This window comes from Polyodon spathula, chromosome 3 (genome assembly GCF_017654505.1).
Source record: "Polyodon spathula isolate WHYD16114869_AA chromosome 3, ASM1765450v1, whole genome shotgun sequence".
Lineage (NCBI taxonomy): Eukaryota > Metazoa > Chordata > Actinopteri > Acipenseriformes > Polyodontidae > Polyodon > Polyodon spathula.
In genome coordinates this window covers 52944805-52963228 of record NC_054536.1, presented here as the reverse complement: position 1 = coordinate 52963228, position 18424 = coordinate 52944805, and the positions used below count along the sequence as shown (strand labels likewise).

At 40.8% G+C, this 18424-nt stretch overlaps 1 protein-coding gene across 2 annotated transcripts in view; it reads left to right on the top strand.

Moving 5' to 3' along the window:
* Positions 1–17415, top strand: part of LOC121313173 (uncharacterized protein KIAA2012 homolog) — a 177078-nt gene extending 159663 nt beyond the window's left edge. Inside the window, exons 12-19 of one of the 2 annotated variants that reach the window (XM_041245465.1) lie at positions 259–349; positions 606–846; positions 3291–3384; positions 4960–5174; positions 7671–7873; positions 8520–8692; positions 15393–15612; positions 15815–17415. In XM_041245465.1, coding sequence (XP_041101399.1) covers positions 259–349; positions 606–846; positions 3291–3384; positions 4960–5174; positions 7671–7873; positions 8520–8692; positions 15393–15612; positions 15815–15974 — 1397 coding nt within the window. In that variant the 3' untranslated portion in view covers positions 15975–17415. Of the gene's footprint in view, positions 1–252; positions 350–605; positions 847–3290; positions 3385–4959; positions 5175–7670; positions 7874–8519; positions 8693–15392; positions 15613–15814 lie in introns of both variants that reach the window. The other variant, XM_041245464.1, reaches the window with a different exon arrangement.
* The last annotated feature ends 1009 nt before the right edge of the window (positions 17416–18424 follow it).

Genomic DNA, 18424 nt, shown 5'->3' with positions numbered 1-18424 from the left:
ATACGCATCCACAGTGGTTAGAATTCACTTCCTAGCCTTGTATTTAGCCTCACTGTCTTGTAAAGTGCTTTGTGATGGTGGTCCACTATGAAAGGCGCTATATAAAATAAATATTGATTGATTGATTGATATTCAATTGATATAATGTCAGCAGAATTAATTTTCACCTTCATTTCTTCTGGATTTTGCAACAAGATATATTATTAAGTGTAATAAAAGCCTTTGAAGTTTGAAGTCTAAAGTCTTTGTCAGTTACAGAAAAGTCATTCAAGTGCACACAAGAGGATGACACGCCCACTGGTTCTGGCAATGAGCTGGGAACACAAGCTGCATTTCTAAAACACTTGGGGTAGGAAATTAACTTTACCTTGTGTATTTTACCTCATTTGAGTTATGCCACATGATGAGTTACAGTCTCTGTTTACAATCCAAGTTAACATTCCTGTTAACATTTCAAACTCGCAGGTCAGGCTTAGCCAGAGGTTTCCTCTTTCCAGATTATTTCCGGATCCTGAGAAATACAGATCTAGCAAATAACAAGGGAATAAGTCAAGACAACCCTGGCTTATTAAAATGGAGTCATTCCTTTGTAATTTGTTTTCAAGCCATACAAACAGCCTCCAGCCTAAACAGCAGATTTGCAGTGCCGATTTGCAGATGCCCACAGCTGATAAGCAGCAGACCTCCAGCGGAGACAATGGAAGGACTCCAGCTCAAATGCAGGATATGAGGCAGAATTGCAGCCCCTCTGGGGTGCAGACAGCTACTGAAGTTAACCCTCCCCATCAGCTGACTGATGAAGATCAACTTCTGCAGCAGCTAATGCAGTACACAAATAGCGTCAAGGTATGTACAGTATTTCTAATGGGCCATTATTCAGGCTACGATTTTGGCACAGTAGTTTTTAGTACATTTCATGGGAGAGGTGCAGCAAAAAAACAAGATTTCACAGAAAGGTCATCAAATAATGCATTTTTAGCTACACCAGCATACACAAGAGCTTTTAAATAGCACACCAAAACCAATAATATAAAGACTATTGCTTTTGACTACTGACCAGTTTAAATGTTACTTTAGGGCACAAAACGTCCAGTTAGTTTTCCACGATTCTGAAACAGCATGTTATAAAGAAAGCCTCTGTAAGTAGGTAAACTTCTGTTCTCCGATGAGTTTGTTCTTATGTCTTTACAGGAAACAGCTCTCTCATTGTTTTTTGTACAGCTGTCTCCTCTACCGCCGATTCAACGGCTTGAAGCTTCCGTTTATATAATGCGCTTTCATTAGGTTTGTCACCAGCTTGCTTTTTTCCCGTTTGTATTCAACAGGAACATTACATGTTGTGTACAACATCATGCCACCACTTTTCATGAAATGTCCACTTTGGATATTTATTCACTTCTTTGCTTAGCAGTAATATTTACCACTTTGCTCGCACTTCTGTCGTCATTTTTTCACCCTTTAACTTCAGCTCCACTCTTACATGCTTACTCGCTCAGCTACAAATCTCATTCGCTGACCTACATAGCTGCAATGCAAAAAATTTACAGATACTCACAGATTTCTGTTTTCAGTGCATGTTTGATAGAAATAAAAGAAGCACTTAATCAAATGTGTTTTTACATCCATTTCCAAGATTTCACATACTTTATTCAAATTCACGATTTCCATGGCCTCCGTAATAAATCCTTAGCCTTAAATTATACTCAAACCCAGTACAAATGTAATTTGTGAATTAATTGTTTGATTGCAAATATGAATTTAGCCTCTAATAATATGTGAATTTAGCCACCATGATTTCCCAGTTTTGTAGCAACATTCATAAAAGTTTTTCAGTATCAATAGCTTCACTATAAAATGAGTACAACATTGATCGCATTTTTACAGCTTTCAGTTAAAACTAAATATGTCTTGTAAAAGACAGAAGATTCCTAACTCCAAGTCAATTACATTTTCAAAGAGAGGTTATAATTACAGTAAGAGAAGTACCTGTGTGTTAAAGTACTTTCCAACCGCTGATGCTAACACTTCAGTGGTGTCTGGAGGTGTGGATTTCTCGACTATACTGTATGTGTAGTCTCTTGTGGATTTTATAATATACTTTTGATAGTCGTAAGACTTATACAGCTCTGGGCCCTTTCTCTGTTTTTTTTTTTTTTAAACCAGGTTCTATTGGCTCTGCATTATTTGTTTTGAAGTTGTGTTATAAGCACTACTTAGCACAACAGGATTACAAAACATAAGGAACTAGATTTATTATTATTATTTTACAGAGACTAGGGCGTGTAAACTATGCATTAGCTGCAGGGTCACTTACAACAACATCTCAACCGAAAGACGGAGCACAAGAAGGACAAGACAGAGCACAAACTGGTTCTGACCCACTCACTCCAGTTGTTCCACGCTTGGAACGTGCATTTCCAAAATCTAGAAGAGTATAGCATGATAATGGTATGATCAAAATTCTAAAAAGGAGCATTCCATTCTTAGTGCCAATAGCCACTGGTAACTGCAGTGGTTTGAAATTGATCTTGAAAGAGTTGGTTGTCATTTGCCTCTAAATCTTTCAGGGAAGATATTGTTTTTCATTAAATGTTATGCAGTCTTGCAACAAGGAGATTTTTTTTAAACAAATTTACACAAACATGAACCACAGGTGTTTATCATTTTTCTCCATTCTTTTTTAATCAAAATACACCCCAGATTTACCACAATGCTGTTTTTCTTGTTAACTAGAGGCTTTGCAACAAATGTTTTTGTCCCAGGCCTCAGTTTCATTCATGATGTAATCTTTGTTAGCTGAAACTAAACTCTTTCATACCCAAGAATGTGCATGGCCAGTCATTTGTCCTTGGGTCTGCAGCAATCAGATTGAGGTGCAATTATATCATTTCCTGAAAAAGACACTTGGCTCCAATTCAGGACTAAAATGATATAATGATATACAGCAGGCTTAATTTCAAGAGAGTTCATGCATTTGTTGCATCTTACAAAGGAAATAAAATTGGTACACTGTGAGCCACATTTTGTATTAACTTCCATACAGCAAAAGCTTTTTGAGCTTGTGTTTTAATCCTTCATACGTCGATTAGTCAATTGTGATACAAGCATTGCATTCAGGGCCTGATTTCAGTGTGTCAATTTAAATTCATAGACAATTTGCCAGTCAAAGAATTCAATCACGACAGTGGTTTACATTGATATAAAGCCCATTAACAGCTCGTTAGGCACCCATATCTGCGACTAGAAAACAAAGTAGACATTGAAACTTTTTTTATTATTTGCATTATCAGAGTAAGAAAGAACAGAAGGGGAGAGGAAAGAAAAACAGCACTGCAAAAGGGGGCTCCAAAACCACAAGCACAAAGAAGGCAGAACATATTGTCGGTAGGTTGCGCTTTTACATTCAGTTTACTGCAGGCATAGTAGCTGATGTTGTGCAACAACAGATACTGTGACTTCGCCTATAATATTTGCTTAAACCAGAGAATTTCATATCTTTCTGCTGTAGGTAAATAGCAGGTCTTCCTTAGCACCATGCTATTTCTGTTTTTCCTTTTTTTTGTGTAAACATTTTCACCATGGTTTGTATTGTTATTATTTGCATACAACACATTTTGCATATGAATCAGTTCCAGAACTATAGGCTGTGACTACTGCTTTGTTAGCCTAATCAAAAAGGTATGTATACAGATAGCCTATTTGGGCTATAACATATTATTGACAGTAAAGTACTATATAGCATTTGTGGGCTAAGCTCAAATTTAAAACATACATATCTTGGTCAGGAATACTATTTACTTAAATATATAAATAGGGCTTACATCACTGTAAAGCAATTATGTGTTTGTTAAACTTAAAAGGTTTGCGTTTTACTTTTCATGTGCATTGAATTAGGGGACACTGAAGACATTTGGGACTTTAAGTCCCAGAACCCGTGGAAAAACAATGTAGTGTTTTATTTTATTTTATTTTATGCTCTGGTCTACATATACCTTTTATCCGACTATCCGGTGTTATGTCAGACTTATGAAAGTGTGACAACCCTTTGGTCGAAGCTTTCATGTGTCTCCTCCAGAAATCCTGACTGGTCCTTATTGTCTGACTTTATAACCCATGTAAACTGGAACACTGCCATTAATCCTAACCTTTGGCAAAGTGTTGTGATCCTTTTAAACTGTGAATGAGTTTAAACTGTTCAGAGGGAATGCCAAGGCAAGTGTCAAATTGTGTAGTTAAATATATTTGATTTATAGATCACAAAGTTAATCTGGCTTTAGATTTGGTTTTATTTACAACTTGTGCTTATGACATCAAGGAGTTGACAACAGGGGCTGATGTAATGCTATTTGCAGTTGGGGTAACTCGCTACTTAAGCAATGCGTAAGAGGTAATAGAACACATTTTTAACCCCACAACAGACTGCTCTAATATCAGTGCATCACCACCAATATCGTAATCTCCCTTCCAGGATGTCTTCCTGAGCCTTGTCATCGAATGAGGCTAGCCACTAGGAACAACTTTTTTATTAAGTAATAAGTAAGGGCATTATATTATTTTTTTCTGAAGAAACAACTAGCGAGTAAGAAGTTATTTTTTCAGTAATGTGCCCAGCTCTGGTTATTTGGCAATATAGTATCCATTAATACCCAAGTGGGTTGGCAACGTGTGCATCTAGGAACTTTGTCCTCTACCAGCATTATGCAGAAATGCCAGTACCCCTTTCTTCTTTCAAAATGAACACATGATCTGCAGAGCAGATGAGCGTTAGAAAAGCACCACATCCCCACACACTTACAGGAACACATATCCTATGGATTATACCAAAGTGTTCTTAAGGTGTTTGTGGGTTACCTACGTCTCCATCAACTTATTCTATAAATAGTAGATAGGAACCAACATAGGGTGAGTTGAAAACAAAAGTTGGACATCTTATGTCATCCACGTGTTGTGTTATTTCAGGCAAGCCCAGAGTAAAACAACAGAGCGAATCTTTCCAGAAAGCCCCAGAGAAAGTGTTTCCCACTGATCCCAAGAATGAGGACCTGGAGAAGCCTGTAGATCTCCCAGAGTGCCCAGCTGAGCCCCAGCAGGAAGAAAAGAGACCAGCCTCCTCTGAGCACTCAATATCTTCAGAACAAAGCCAGGAGGAGCTCCAAGAAGGGGACAGCAAAGGGGTGAGTTAGCTTTTACAAGGCTTTATTTGACCCAAGATCAGCTTTTTTTGTTTGTTTGTTTTCCTATTCGCTTTGTAATAGCTGATACCAGAGCAGATATACAGATACTGTAATATGGGAAACAAGGGAACCTTTGCTTGTAAGGGATTGGATCTTTCTTACGTTTGTCTTATTTTAATTGCTTTTTTAAATTCCAAATAAAGTGTCAGTTTCTCGTAGAAATGGAACTGATTTTGGTGACCCCCCCCAAAAAAAGACCCTTTTATTTAGACTGCAATAAAAAAGATAGATGTCTGTTTGGTTCTTGGTTAAGCCCTATTGGAAACATTATTGAGTGAGTTTTGAAATTATTATGCATAAAGAGCATAAAAAGGCTCTTTATGCAGGCCTGTAATTTAAAACCATGCCCTTTATCCATTAAGCCCTTAAAAAAGAAAATACGGCATTCCAAAAAACATGAAGCATTTCAATGTTGTAAATAGTGTCTGCTTTTATAGATAATATTAGTAATATTTGTGCTTAAGAGTAATTACAGGGCATTAACCTTAATGCACTAACAGTGTTTCAAGACTGTTTTTCACTGTGGAAATATTTTTTCTATAGCAGCTGTTACAGGATCGAAGAAACATATTTGTACAACAAAAGTCTTAAGTCTTAAAAAGCAGCAGACCAGATGCTTCAATAAAGCATTGCTACATCTACTCAGCAAGGAAGCAGGTTGCAATATCCTGCTTGTTATATGAGGATAATTAGTGACAAAGGAAATAAGTGAGTGCAAATTTTAACGAGGTAGCCAACTGGTTAATTGATATAGAATTATATGTACTTGTGGGAAAGTGGTTTGTAGTGCTCCAGTGTACAGGTGATTTGAGGTGCTCCAACAAAGGACAAACACAAAGTTCACCGGTCAGGTTTCTTTAATTCCCTTAACCGGGTTTCAAATAATAAAGCTGGCTTTACCCACCAATGGGTATTACCAGCTACAAAACAAAGGGGTTGCAGTCCCGAAATAATAAACACAAAAACATGTCTCCAGACTGGGTGTTCTGGTACAGGTGCGGTGCTCTGAGTGCTGGTGCTCGTGCACGTTCAGGTCCGGGCGGGCTTCTCGCTGCAGCTCCGGCTTCGTAGCAGCCGTCTGGCAAAACAAACACAAAAACTTCTCTCAATGAACCCACACTTCATTCAAGGTTCCGTCCTTGTCTCCTCCCATTAACCACAGCAAAGAAGACGATTACGGTGTCACGTCCCCCTAAAGTACCCTAAGCCCCGCCCCCTCCGATAGCTAGTTCAATCACGTCTCCTCCAATTCATGACTGAATTTTTTAACCTAAGCTTTGTTTATGATTTTGTACTTTACAGGTTGTCTGCGTTGATTGAGCAATAACTCATTTAAATGTGCCTCTTCATTCCGACATAGTATTTCAATCCACACACATATATCTTTTTTTAGCTGGCAATGTGTTTTTGCTGGTCTTGTTTCAGTTAAAAATTGAAGCTTTGAAGCAACGGTTCATGTATTATGTTTTCTGGAGTTTTTTGTGCGGTTTGATGTGGCCTCCTTCACAATGCAGTTTCCCTTTTCCCGCGCAGCAGTATTTAAAATACAACACCTCCTTTTTGTATCTAGAGGCAGTGTGCATAGACTGTCAGATTTGTGAAAGGATCAGCTTAAATAAAATAAAACCAAATAAAATAGAATCAGTAACCTTTTGTTTTGTATTCATTTTATGAAAAAAATAACATACTTCACTTGATAAATCCATAAAGTTTAAACTTAACCTAAAAATGTACAACATATAGAAGCTCCCGAGTGGCACATCCAGTAAAGGCACTCTGTATGGAGTGTAGGATGCAGCCTGTAGCCTGGAGGTCACTGGTTCAAGTCCAGGCTATTCCACTGCTGACCCTGGACAGGAGTTCCCAGTAGTTGGCTGCGCAAAGCCTAGGAGGGGAGGGCTTAGGTCAGCCAGGGTGTCCTCAGCTCACCATGCACCAGCAACCTTTGTAGACTGGCTGGGCACCTTGCAGGCCTGCCTGTAAGTTGCCCAGAGCTGCATGGTCCTCCAACACTGCACCTCTGAGGTGGCTGCATGGCAGGCCTGCAGAGTGAAAAGAAGCAGACAGCTGACTGCACACATTTTGGAGGATGCATGTGTCTGTTTTTATCTCTTGTACAACCTAACCTAGCAAACATATATGCTGTTTATTAAAAATCACTTCACCTGCTGGTGTCCTAATACAGGCAAATATACTAAAAGGTTATATTTATACTATCCATATAAACATCTGCATTTATACATGTATATATTTTTAACTAACCATGTTCCCTTTTACTGTCTTGCGGAAAACTGCAGAGCGGAAATGTCAATTGCTAACATTTATCAGAGCATCTCACTAATAGTATGTTAAAATATGCATGTTTTAAAGAGTGAAATGCCAAAGAACAGCTTGTTTACCTTTCACTTTTGTTTACTGTGGACTTGCTTCTCCCAGAATGCAGAAGAGAAGTGGAGGCAAGCCAGAGAAAAGCGGGATCTGAAGCGAGTGCAGCAGGCTGAGTGGCGCCGCTTGGAAGTGGAGCGAAAGCGTCAGGAAAAGGAGATGCAGAGAAGGAAAGAGATGGAGGAGAAAGAACAGGAGGAGAGGATGAAAGAGGAACTGCAAGAGCAAGTGATGAAAAAAGTACAAGAGCACCAGTAAGTAGAAAGACAGGAAAGTGCAGTAGATAACATAGTTTAGGATTACTGTCAAATTAAAAGAAATAGATAATTTAGATAACATAGTGTGGCAAAGTGGTTTGCAGTGTGCAGGAGTGATGTGGTGATCAATAACAGACAGACAACGATAATCCAGGTGGAATGGTTCAGCATTAACCATAACAAAGGAACAGATCACCTCGCTACATCGCCTCACTACTGCGTTCATGACCCCTTGATTAATGAGTGCAACCGTTCCTCCAATCCGCGGCTGCCACAGTGTTTCCCTTCTGCCCCCTTTCTAGATGGCCAACTTCCGCCTAACCCTGTCAGGCAATCCAGTCCAGGGAACTCTGTTCCCATTACATATTCATGCATCGCTTGCATCTCAATGAAGTTATTTAAGACATTTCAGTGGAGATAACTAATTAAATTATTTAATTTTCAATAAAAACAAAGTTAACAGTACATAATCTTGGTCAATTTTTTTGATTGAACCAGGTTAAAATCCACCTCACATTATCATTCACCAGTGTAACTCTCAAACAGCAATGGCTTAAAACATACTGCACATGGAATCTCTTATTGTACAAACTCAGATTGTTTATAAACTGTACAGTGTTAACAGCACAGAGACCTTTTTCAGAGAAAGGAAGAAGCGGGAAGCAGAAGAGCGTCGTCAGCGTGAGGAAGAAGAGGAGGTGCTGCGTCAGGAGGAGATGAAGCAGCAGGCTCGTGAGCATCGCAGGCTGGAGGAGCACCGCAGAAAACTGCTGGAACTGCAGAGAAAGAAGTGGGAGGCAGAGCAGCTAAGAGAAGGTACCTGCACCCTCACCCCTACTTGTAAATAATATTTGTGCTTTAAATTTGAAAATCAAGATGAAGGCTTTTAATGTTTATTTTTGGACTGTTCTAATTTATTGAAGGCTTTCCGTAATTCGAGGGAACAAGGCTCCATCCCCTTTACTAAACCCTGTTCTCTAACCAGTCTTATAATGACCAAGCTCATGTTTCCGAAAATGTTTCTCTCTCACCTCTCTGCCTTCTTTTGCAACTGTATCTTCTTTCAACTTGGTTGCACCTCCATTAAGGTAATTCTGTGAGACCAGTAAGCCAATTACTTTAATCCATTACACCTACCAAATCTGTGCCTCAGTCATTGAATGGTATTTAAAATGGTGCCCAGCATTTACAATTTTAATAGTAGAAGTCCAACAGACCCTCCATTACCCCACCATTCACAACTGCCTGCGGACACAAAAACCCACAACAGAAGTTAAATTCAGGTCCAATTTCAGATGATTCAACGTAATTTAGAATATGGCTACCATTACAACAATTACATTTCCTCAAACTAAAGTATAACAACTGGAATAGAATAAAAAGACTTTCATTATCGCTAATTGTTCCTCCAGTTCCTCGCTCCCTGTAGCAACTATACTCAACCATAAAATAACTCATCAACTACAAAGGGAGTACAGATTTACTACAAAAACAAAGTTATGCTTCAAAAATGTGTGAGGTTCAGTAAATAATGTACCACCCATGTGTTGAAAAATTATATTGTTTTTAATCTGTGGACATATCTAGTGTATATAACAAACCAGGTTCTTAAGCCCTTAGGACCCTTGGATTTTGGTTGATATTCTTTTGTTGCAGGGTGTTGTTCTTTAGAGGCAACACGGATAAGGTCAGTGTTTGTTTTATTTCATGTTTACAAATAATTTGAACTAATTCGACTTAACCCTTAGAATATGTGACTGGGGAAGCGTTGTTATTTTTCACAAAAACTAAAATTTCTAGTTTTAAATGAATTTATCCAGAATTAGATTGTTTTAACCTCGTTAGTCATTTCCCTAATAAAACATGGAAAAAACAAAGCTCAATAAATTAAGTCATTACTTTGCGCATCAAAGCAAAACCCAGCACATTGCAATGTTGCTCTTCGTCATGCAGAGACAGTCTCATATAGACACCACTGTGCAGCATTTGCTTCTGTTTGCAGTCCTGCAAGTCTTGCATCTGCAGGAAAGAGAAATGCTTCACAACATCTATTCAACTTGCAGCGCATTCCACAAAATCTGTGTGGCAAAGTAGTTAACAGTGTGCAGGGGCAGGTGATCAATAAACAGACAGACAATTATAATCCAGGTGCAATGTTGTTTAATGGTTGTATTTTGTAATCCAAATGCCAGATAGTGAACAACAGTAAATAATAACAATGACAAAGGAACAATACAGCAGCGTGACTTGCTTATCTGTAATCCACGGGTTGGCCCCAAGATAATGACAGTCCTGTTACCCACACGTAAAACACAGATACTAGTGTGTGCTCTAGTTCTCGTGGTGAACATACAGTACTTTGGTGTAAACAAAGTGTTGTCCGGGTTTGTGCTGGCCTTTTGTAACAGCTCCTCGATCGTGTTTAGCTGTCTAAATAATCACATAATTCAGACACGACAATAAACAAACAAACACTCACGATTTTCTCTACACAAACCACAGGTCCTTCCAGGTTGTTCTCTAACCAAAACGAAGGAACAGATTACATCGCTTCGTCCACAATTTATACGATCGCACATGACCCCTTCGTAAACGATTGCAACCGCTCCTCCAATCCACGGCTGCCAGAACATAAGAAAGTTTACAAACGAGAGGAGGCCATTCGGCCCATCATTTTCCTTCCGGGTTGATGAGTTAGTGCACTGATTCTCCCCCCCCCTTTCTAAATGACCGACTTCCTTTTAACCCTGGGAATGAAGTGTCAGGCCAAACAGTCCAGGGTACTCCCCCTTTCTAAATGACCGACTTCCTTTTAACCCTGGGAATGAAGTGTCAGGCCAGACAGTCCAGGGTACTCGGTTCCTGTTACTTAGCGTCTCAGTGGAACAAGGAGGTGAGGAAATACCCATGGGGGTGTGTAGCAGGGAGAGATCTGTGCTGACTCTGCTGGCGTATTCACAGGCTGCAGGAAGAGGACAGCAGTCGCTCAACAACCGCCTGTGAGTCATGGCAGTGACACGGGGAGGTGGGAAAGTGGGTGTGTGGACTTTCCCCCTCTCTGAATGGCTAAGAGGTGAGTCTTGGGAGATTGTTGGTCCTATAAAACAACACTCTGCTGTTTCCTCAGGTCTGCCCTGTTAAACGCGCCAGGAGTGCGGAAGCGCTGGTCAACGACCGAGAACCAGTGGGAGAGAAAGAAATGGAGGTTCAGAGTGAGACATTGAGGGCGGGGAACCCTTGGGCAGACCCCTGATTAGTATATCAGAGCAGGCTAGTGAGCTGGCAGTGTAGGACGGTGATCCGGGTCACACGGGCAGCGGCGACTGGGATATCGCTGCAAAGTGCAGCACCTTTTCTTTGTAGTTTTTGTTACTGTTTTATTTTCCCTGTTTCTTTGTGCCTTCTGTTTTGAATTATTGTTTCGAAGCACCTGCAAGGGCGCTTGTATTGTGTACCATCGCTTGGTATGCCCGTGGTTCTGTTTACCATCGTCGGTAAATCAGACCACGTACCCACAGCGCCATCTGCGGGATTAAAGAAAAAACAGCACCCTGAAATAAAACTGGGCACCTGGGCGGTGATGCCAAATTCACCTGTCTGTCTCCTGTGTTAGTGAATTACCCGCCACCCTTCCACAGGGTGTCACAAAGACGGCTGTAGTGGGTGACGTCAGACCAGAAACAGGAACCAGAAAATAAACTACAGAGAGGTAGAGCTGGGTGGAGATGGGTGGAGCTGAGCGATTGGTTTCACTCAGCATTTAATAATGAACAGACAGAAAATAAAAGGTTGTAAAGACAAACAAAACACAGGACACAGTACTTTCGCCAAAATAAAGAGACAAACAAAACGGACTACACAGACAAACACAGTGAGCTAATATTTTAACAATTACTATGATTATTACAGCTGTCTCCAATCTCGTTCTCCACTCACCAAACACACAACCCTGAGTGATGGAAAACATACTGCTTTTATGCAGCTGTACCAAGACTCGATTGCTAATCAGTCATTCAATTGGAGTTGCGACACAACTGCACGTAAATTAATAAAGTGCAATTCCCTGTGCTCATATATTATTACATTTTACTTGCACGTGAAGTGCTGTGCAATCCTCGTGCCTAAATACAAATATACATTTTAAATACTCGTGTTACACAAACCTGTTTATATCCTGTGTATCAATGATTATACACCAACAGGAAACACATGTACATGGATTAGGGAGTGGATAGGTAGAAAACAGAAAGTACTGATTAGAGGAAAAACCTCAGAATGGAGTGTGGTAACCAGTGGTGTACCACAGGGATCAATATTAGGTCCTCTGCTATTCCTAATCTACATTAATGATTTAGATTCTTGTATAGTAAGCAAACTTGTTAAATTTGCAGATGACACAAAAGTAGGAGGAGTGGCAAACACTGTTGCAGCAGCAAAGGTCATTCAAAATGATCTAGACAAGATTCAGAACTGGGCAGACACATGGCAAATGACATTTAATAGAGAAAAGTGTAAGGTACTGCACGCAGGAAAAAAATGTACATTATAAATATCATATGGGAGATACTGAAATTGGAGAAGGAATCTATGAAAAAGACCTAGGAGTTTTTGTTGACTCAGAAATGTCTTCATCTAGACAATGTGGGGAAGCTATAAAAAAGGCCAACAAGATGCTCGGATACATTGTGAAAAGTGTTGAATTTAAATCAAGGGAAGTAATGTTAAAACTGTACAATGCACTAGTAAGACCTCATCTTGAATATTGTGTTCAGTTCAGGTCACCTCACTATAAAAAAGATATTGCTCTTCTAGAAAGAGTGCAAAGAAGAGCGACCAGAATTATTCCAGGCTTCAAAGGCATGTCATATGCAGACAGGCTAAAAAAATTGAATCTATTCAGTCTTGAACAAAAAAGACTACGCGGCGACCTAATTCAAGCATTCAAAATTCTAAAAGGGATTGACAATGTCGACCCAAGGGACTTTTTTGACCTGAAAAAAGAAACAAGGACCAGGGGTCACAAATGGAGATTAGACAAAGACATTCAGAACATAAAATAGGAGGCACTTTTTTACACAGAGAATCGTGAGGGTCTGGAATCAACTTCCCAGTAATGTTGTTGAAGCTGACACCCTGGGATCCTTCAAGAAGCTGCTTGATGATATTCTGGGATCAATAAGCTACTAACAACCAAACGAGCAAGATGGGCCGAATGGCCTCCTCTCGTTTGTAAACTTTCTTATGTTCTTATGTTCTTAACATTAACACACAACATACAACACAAAATACACTCATATACCCCCCTTTGTGCAAAGCACATATGGCCTCAATGGCCACCTCCCCCGTTAAAATCCCCAAAGTCTCGCTCAAAGTCCTGGGCCAAGAACAGGGACTTTAAGGGGTTGATGGGCGGCAAAGTTGCCAGTAGCCAGGCTGCTACTGGCCATGCTGTCAGCAGACCTGCTGACAGTAGGACAAATCTCTCCTCCTGCTGTACCACTGGCAGTGGAAATGCTGCCAATGGTGAGGCTGTCAGCAGACGTGCTGACAGCTCCCAGACTGACTACTTCAGCCGGGGCAAGTCCAGCAGCAGAAAAGCTGCTGGGGTTGGTGGTCTCCAGACTTCCCCCGAGATCTTTCCGGCTGCAAAACTGCTGCTTGGAAGGTGGTCTCTTGACCTCTGCCCCCTTCATAGTTGGCACCTCACTCTGGGGGGACTCCATCCCCCAGAACTCCTGCAGTGAAATTGCAGTGGGGAAAGGTGGTCTGCTGACCTCTCCCCACCTTTTCACAGCCTGCACCTCCCTCTGGTGGGGCTCCAACCACACTGACCCCTGCAGCCAAGCAGAGCTGACGGCAACCCCTGGCGAAGCAGTTCCAGTGACCCCAGACGATGCGGAGTGGCTGGCAACCCTGGGCGATGCGGAGCAACTGGCAATCCTGGGCGATGCGGAGCAACAGGCATCCTTGGGCGAAGCGAGGCAGGCATTCTTGGGCAAAGATGTGTGGAGAGCCAGGACAAGCTGGGGTGCGGGTTTTAGCCCACTTTTCAGCCACTGCGGCCGGGCGGTTGCCTATGCATGGGCTGCTAAGGAACACCAACATCTAGTCCTGGTCCTTCTGGTGAAGGGAGAGACAGCTCCTGTTCCTCTTCCCCTGATGGTGATGGAGGCAGAGGCAGCTCCAGCTCCTCTTCTCGTGATGGTGGGGGAAGTGATACCAGCAGGCATTCATCCTCTGCTGGTGAGGGAAGTGATACCAGCAGGCATTTACCCTCTGCTGGTAGACGGGGACCCAGCAGGCATTCACCCTCTGCTGGTGGATAGGGACCCAGCAGGCATTCACCCTCTGCTGGTGGATGGGGACCCAGTAGGCATTCACCCTCTGCTGGTGGATGGGGACCCAGCAGGCATTCATCCTCTGCTGGTGGAGGTGGCAGTGGCAGAGGCAGCTCCTGCTGCTCTGCTCCTTGCAGTAGAGGTGGCAGAGATAGAGGCAGCTCCTGCTGTTCTGCTGCTGCCAATGGAGGTGGTGGAGGCAGAGGCAGCTCCTGCTGCTCTTCTCCAGGTGGTGACAGTGGGGGAAGTGATACCAGCAGGCACTCACCCTCTGCTGGTGGAGAAGTGGGAACAGCTCCCTCTCAGGCTTTGGATTCCCGCGGTCCCCCCTGTCTAGGCGCTGGACTCTCGCGGTCAACCCTCAAGTCCTCCTGCACTCCAAAGTGCAGTCTCTGACACGGTGTTCCTTCAATATAAACACTGTGCTAAAATGGTAACCTTCCAAAATACTGTCCCAGGTTAAGCCTTGCCACTTCCCTGTGGTATTCTATTGCTCCTTTTTTAATACTACACACAGCTGCCATCCAAAAACCTAACAGAACTGCTACCAAACCCTGTTAAGTCTCTTTGGCCAGCTATCACAATAGCCAAGCTTTTGCTATCCTGCAGAGTAGTGGGGCTCCCCTGTGGTCCATTTCAATCTTTGTACAGTATCCCAATAACGACCTAACCCTAACCAGCTCCAATAGCAGTAACACTGGAGGTTATGGTTTCAGAACAAGGCAAGGTGACCAGTTCTTAAAAACACACCCATAACAGTGACATCTACCCTCATACCTGGAATGTACAGGTGTGGCCAAAAGTTTTGTGTCACCTAGAATTTTAGGATTGAGACACAACTAGAAAAAAAAAACCTATATGAACATAATTTTGATATTTTATTTAACATCATGTAATCAAAGATACTACAAAATAATATCGCAAAAGTCTACTGGAAGTTCTAATAGTAGTGCAGTATTTCATGTTAGATTTCGAAATGTCACATTTTAAAATGTGTCAATTTTTCATTAAGTACTGTATATGAAAAACTACAAAGCAATATGCAGCAGGTTTCGTTCGACTTTATAAAGCAAAATTTGTTACTTCAATAAGGTGATGCAAAACCTTTGGCAATAGCTGTACAATACAGTATAGTGCATGTTGAGCCCCAGCTAATCATGTCTCTGTTTGTGCTGTAGCTGAAGCTGAGAGGAAGAGGATGGAAGAGGAAGAGAAACTGGCAGAGGAACAGGCTCTCTTGGCAGCCATGGAAGAGGAGGAGCGCAAGGAGTACCTGAGACGGAAACACGAGGAAGAGGAGAGGAGGAATAAAGAGGAGAAGATGAGGCGACAGCAACAAGAGGAGGAGGAGAGGAAGCGGATGAAAGAAGCCAGGCAAGAGGCTGAACGCATCATCAGGCATGTTTTGTATTTGATTTCTTTTTATTTTACAGTATATCTTTGAGAGGGAGTATGCGTGTTGCTGTATGCTACTGAAATGGCTTGCTGTTACAGTATATCTTTGAGAGGGGGTATACTTGTTGCTGTATGCTATTGAAATACCTTGTTGTTACAGTACATATCTTGTTTAACGTTCAGTATTTGGTTGTTTTCTGTATAGGGAGCAGTGGGAGACTGAAAGCCGTCTTCAGTTTCACAGGGAGCTTTTGCTTGAAGCAGCAGGTCTTGAAAAGACTCAGGAAGTGAATCGCCCTTGGATCTGCTCGTACTATGATGTATTGAGGCTTCTTGTATTAGAGCATGATAGACAACATGAATAAAGTGTTCTTGTATCAGACTGATCAGCTATTTGTTTGTTAGAAAGAAAAGAGTAACTTGATCTGTGTCTTTTGAAAAAGTTAAATAGAAAAAGGATGTGTGTATATATATATATATATATATATATATATATATATATAGTCCTGGATCCGAATAGGCAGATCCCCACGGCCCCTGTAACAAACAAGGGATTTGCAGACACAAAGAACGGACAGCTTTTCACAACAGGTATTCTTAATTCTAAGGCTCCTGTTTCCAGCATAGATGAACCCAGACTGCTCTTAGGTCGAAGAGAGACGCCTGACTAGCTGTGCAGCCTCTCTTTTACCAGCCCCTCATCAGCCAGGAATTTGGCTGATACAGACTACATGTGTGGGCCAATTAAGGCTAATGATATTGGGTAAGGGCGTCTGCTAAGAAATAAATAATAATAATAATAATAATAATAATAATGTACCATGTTCAAACAGTAATTGCCTAACCACACCTGCAGCCTGTTCACCCGTTAACTCCTTGATGTCATGGCTGCCCACAGGTCCCTCTGATCTTTATCGGCAACACCTGTGGGCGCGCCCACAGCCTGCCATGAACACCTCCTGCAATAGATGGGTTTGATTCTTATAAAGAAAATAAACATGATAAATATTGTTCCTGGTAATATTCTCTGGACTGCACTGTTAGTATGCTAAATATTGTAAATGTATATTTGAAAAAATTGTAAACCTGATTAGGTACATTTATAATAAGTACCTTTGTTAAAGTTAGTTATTCATAAACTAATTAATCAACTAATTATATTTGCACTTGCTTCAAGTATAAACCTAGCTATTATAGGCTGTGAATTGTATTTGTTCTGTCGATAATATGTGATTACCATCAGATTAAAAAGTATTTTCTGGTATAGTAGTGTATGCAGTATTAAAATAAGATATCCCACACAGATTATACATGTTGGACCTCCAGAACACTTAATTCACAGGCAAAATAGCCTGTACCCAGTGTATTCTCGCCTCACTTTTAAATTAAACCATTAATGGTTACAGGGCTCACAAAAGACAAAAACCTATGATTCTGTGAATTCCGGTAGGTTTCAGTGTTGTTTAGATTGAAAATGTGTGTGACGCAAGAAGTTGTATTCAGTTTAATTTAATGTATTAAAATGTTACTGTTGTAACTGCATGTGTTTTGCATTAGTTCCCTATGCTTTGGATAGTCTTCTACTTGTGGTTTAATACAGTTAAGTATATCCCATAGTACTCTGCTATAAACTTCATTTCCTCCTCTGCTTTCCTCATTTTTCTGCTTCAGTGTTTTTTATTGATGGCTGCAAAACAGCACGGAAACATTTTCAGGTAAAGTAAAATTGAAGAAGATTGGATGTACAACACTATAAATTTAAATGACGATTCTGGATCTTTAAGTGTTGACATGTTAGCGGCACCACTTTTCTCCACCAACAAAATCAGAATCTGACATGACAGGCTACTGCTCTGGCCCTTATACTTCTACACTGGAATACTGATAGAATTTGATATTGGTGTGGAAATCCCAAAAAGTCCCATTCCACAATGCTCATGGAGTGGTTTTCTGATGAGCTGCAGTGAAGAGACAGTGGATTGATTTCAGGAAGCATACACTGAAGTATTGAAAAGCTGCTGCATTATCAAAATAAAACATTACTGATTTATAAGCAGAAGTCTTTGGTGATTCTCTCATATGTATTCCTTCCAATACCCCAAACTACACTGGGCACATAACAATTGAAAGGTGGTTGATTTACAATGCTGAACCTCAGCTGTCTTATATATATATATATATATATATATATATATATATATATATATATATATATATATATATATATATATATATATATATATTCCTTTTGTGGAAATTATACATTGTTTGTGTACTACTGAAAGGGCAACACTGTGAGCTTAAGAAAAAGGAAATAAAAGTTAACCAAGCTAACGGAAAGCAAAGCTAACAGTTTGATACTTTTAGAACAGGTCATCCAGGCTGTTATCACAGTATCTCTCAAACACAAGTTAAAACAAGAGGTGTCATTTTATCATTTCTACACAAATAAATATCTTTGCCCGTTTAGTCACTCAACCATGCTACAGCTTTCTTTACGTGCATTCACTTTTGAAAGAACATTAAGGGCCCAATTTTGAGGAAACACAGTAAATGCAAACGTATGGGCGAAGTACTTGCACTGGATTGTGGATGTCCAATTCATGTTGTGATTTGGATGGGAGTTTAAGCTGGCCGCGGGCAGAATTCTGTTAGAGGAGAAAGAGGCCTCAGAAGCTTCTAGTAAGCAACTGACATTCCCATTAAGAAAACAATAGCCCTAGCTGGGATTTTGATAGCATAAAGCTGCTTGGTAATGCAGTATTTACAAATATTTACATTCATTGAACAATTTTGGCTGATGTGACTGCAGAGT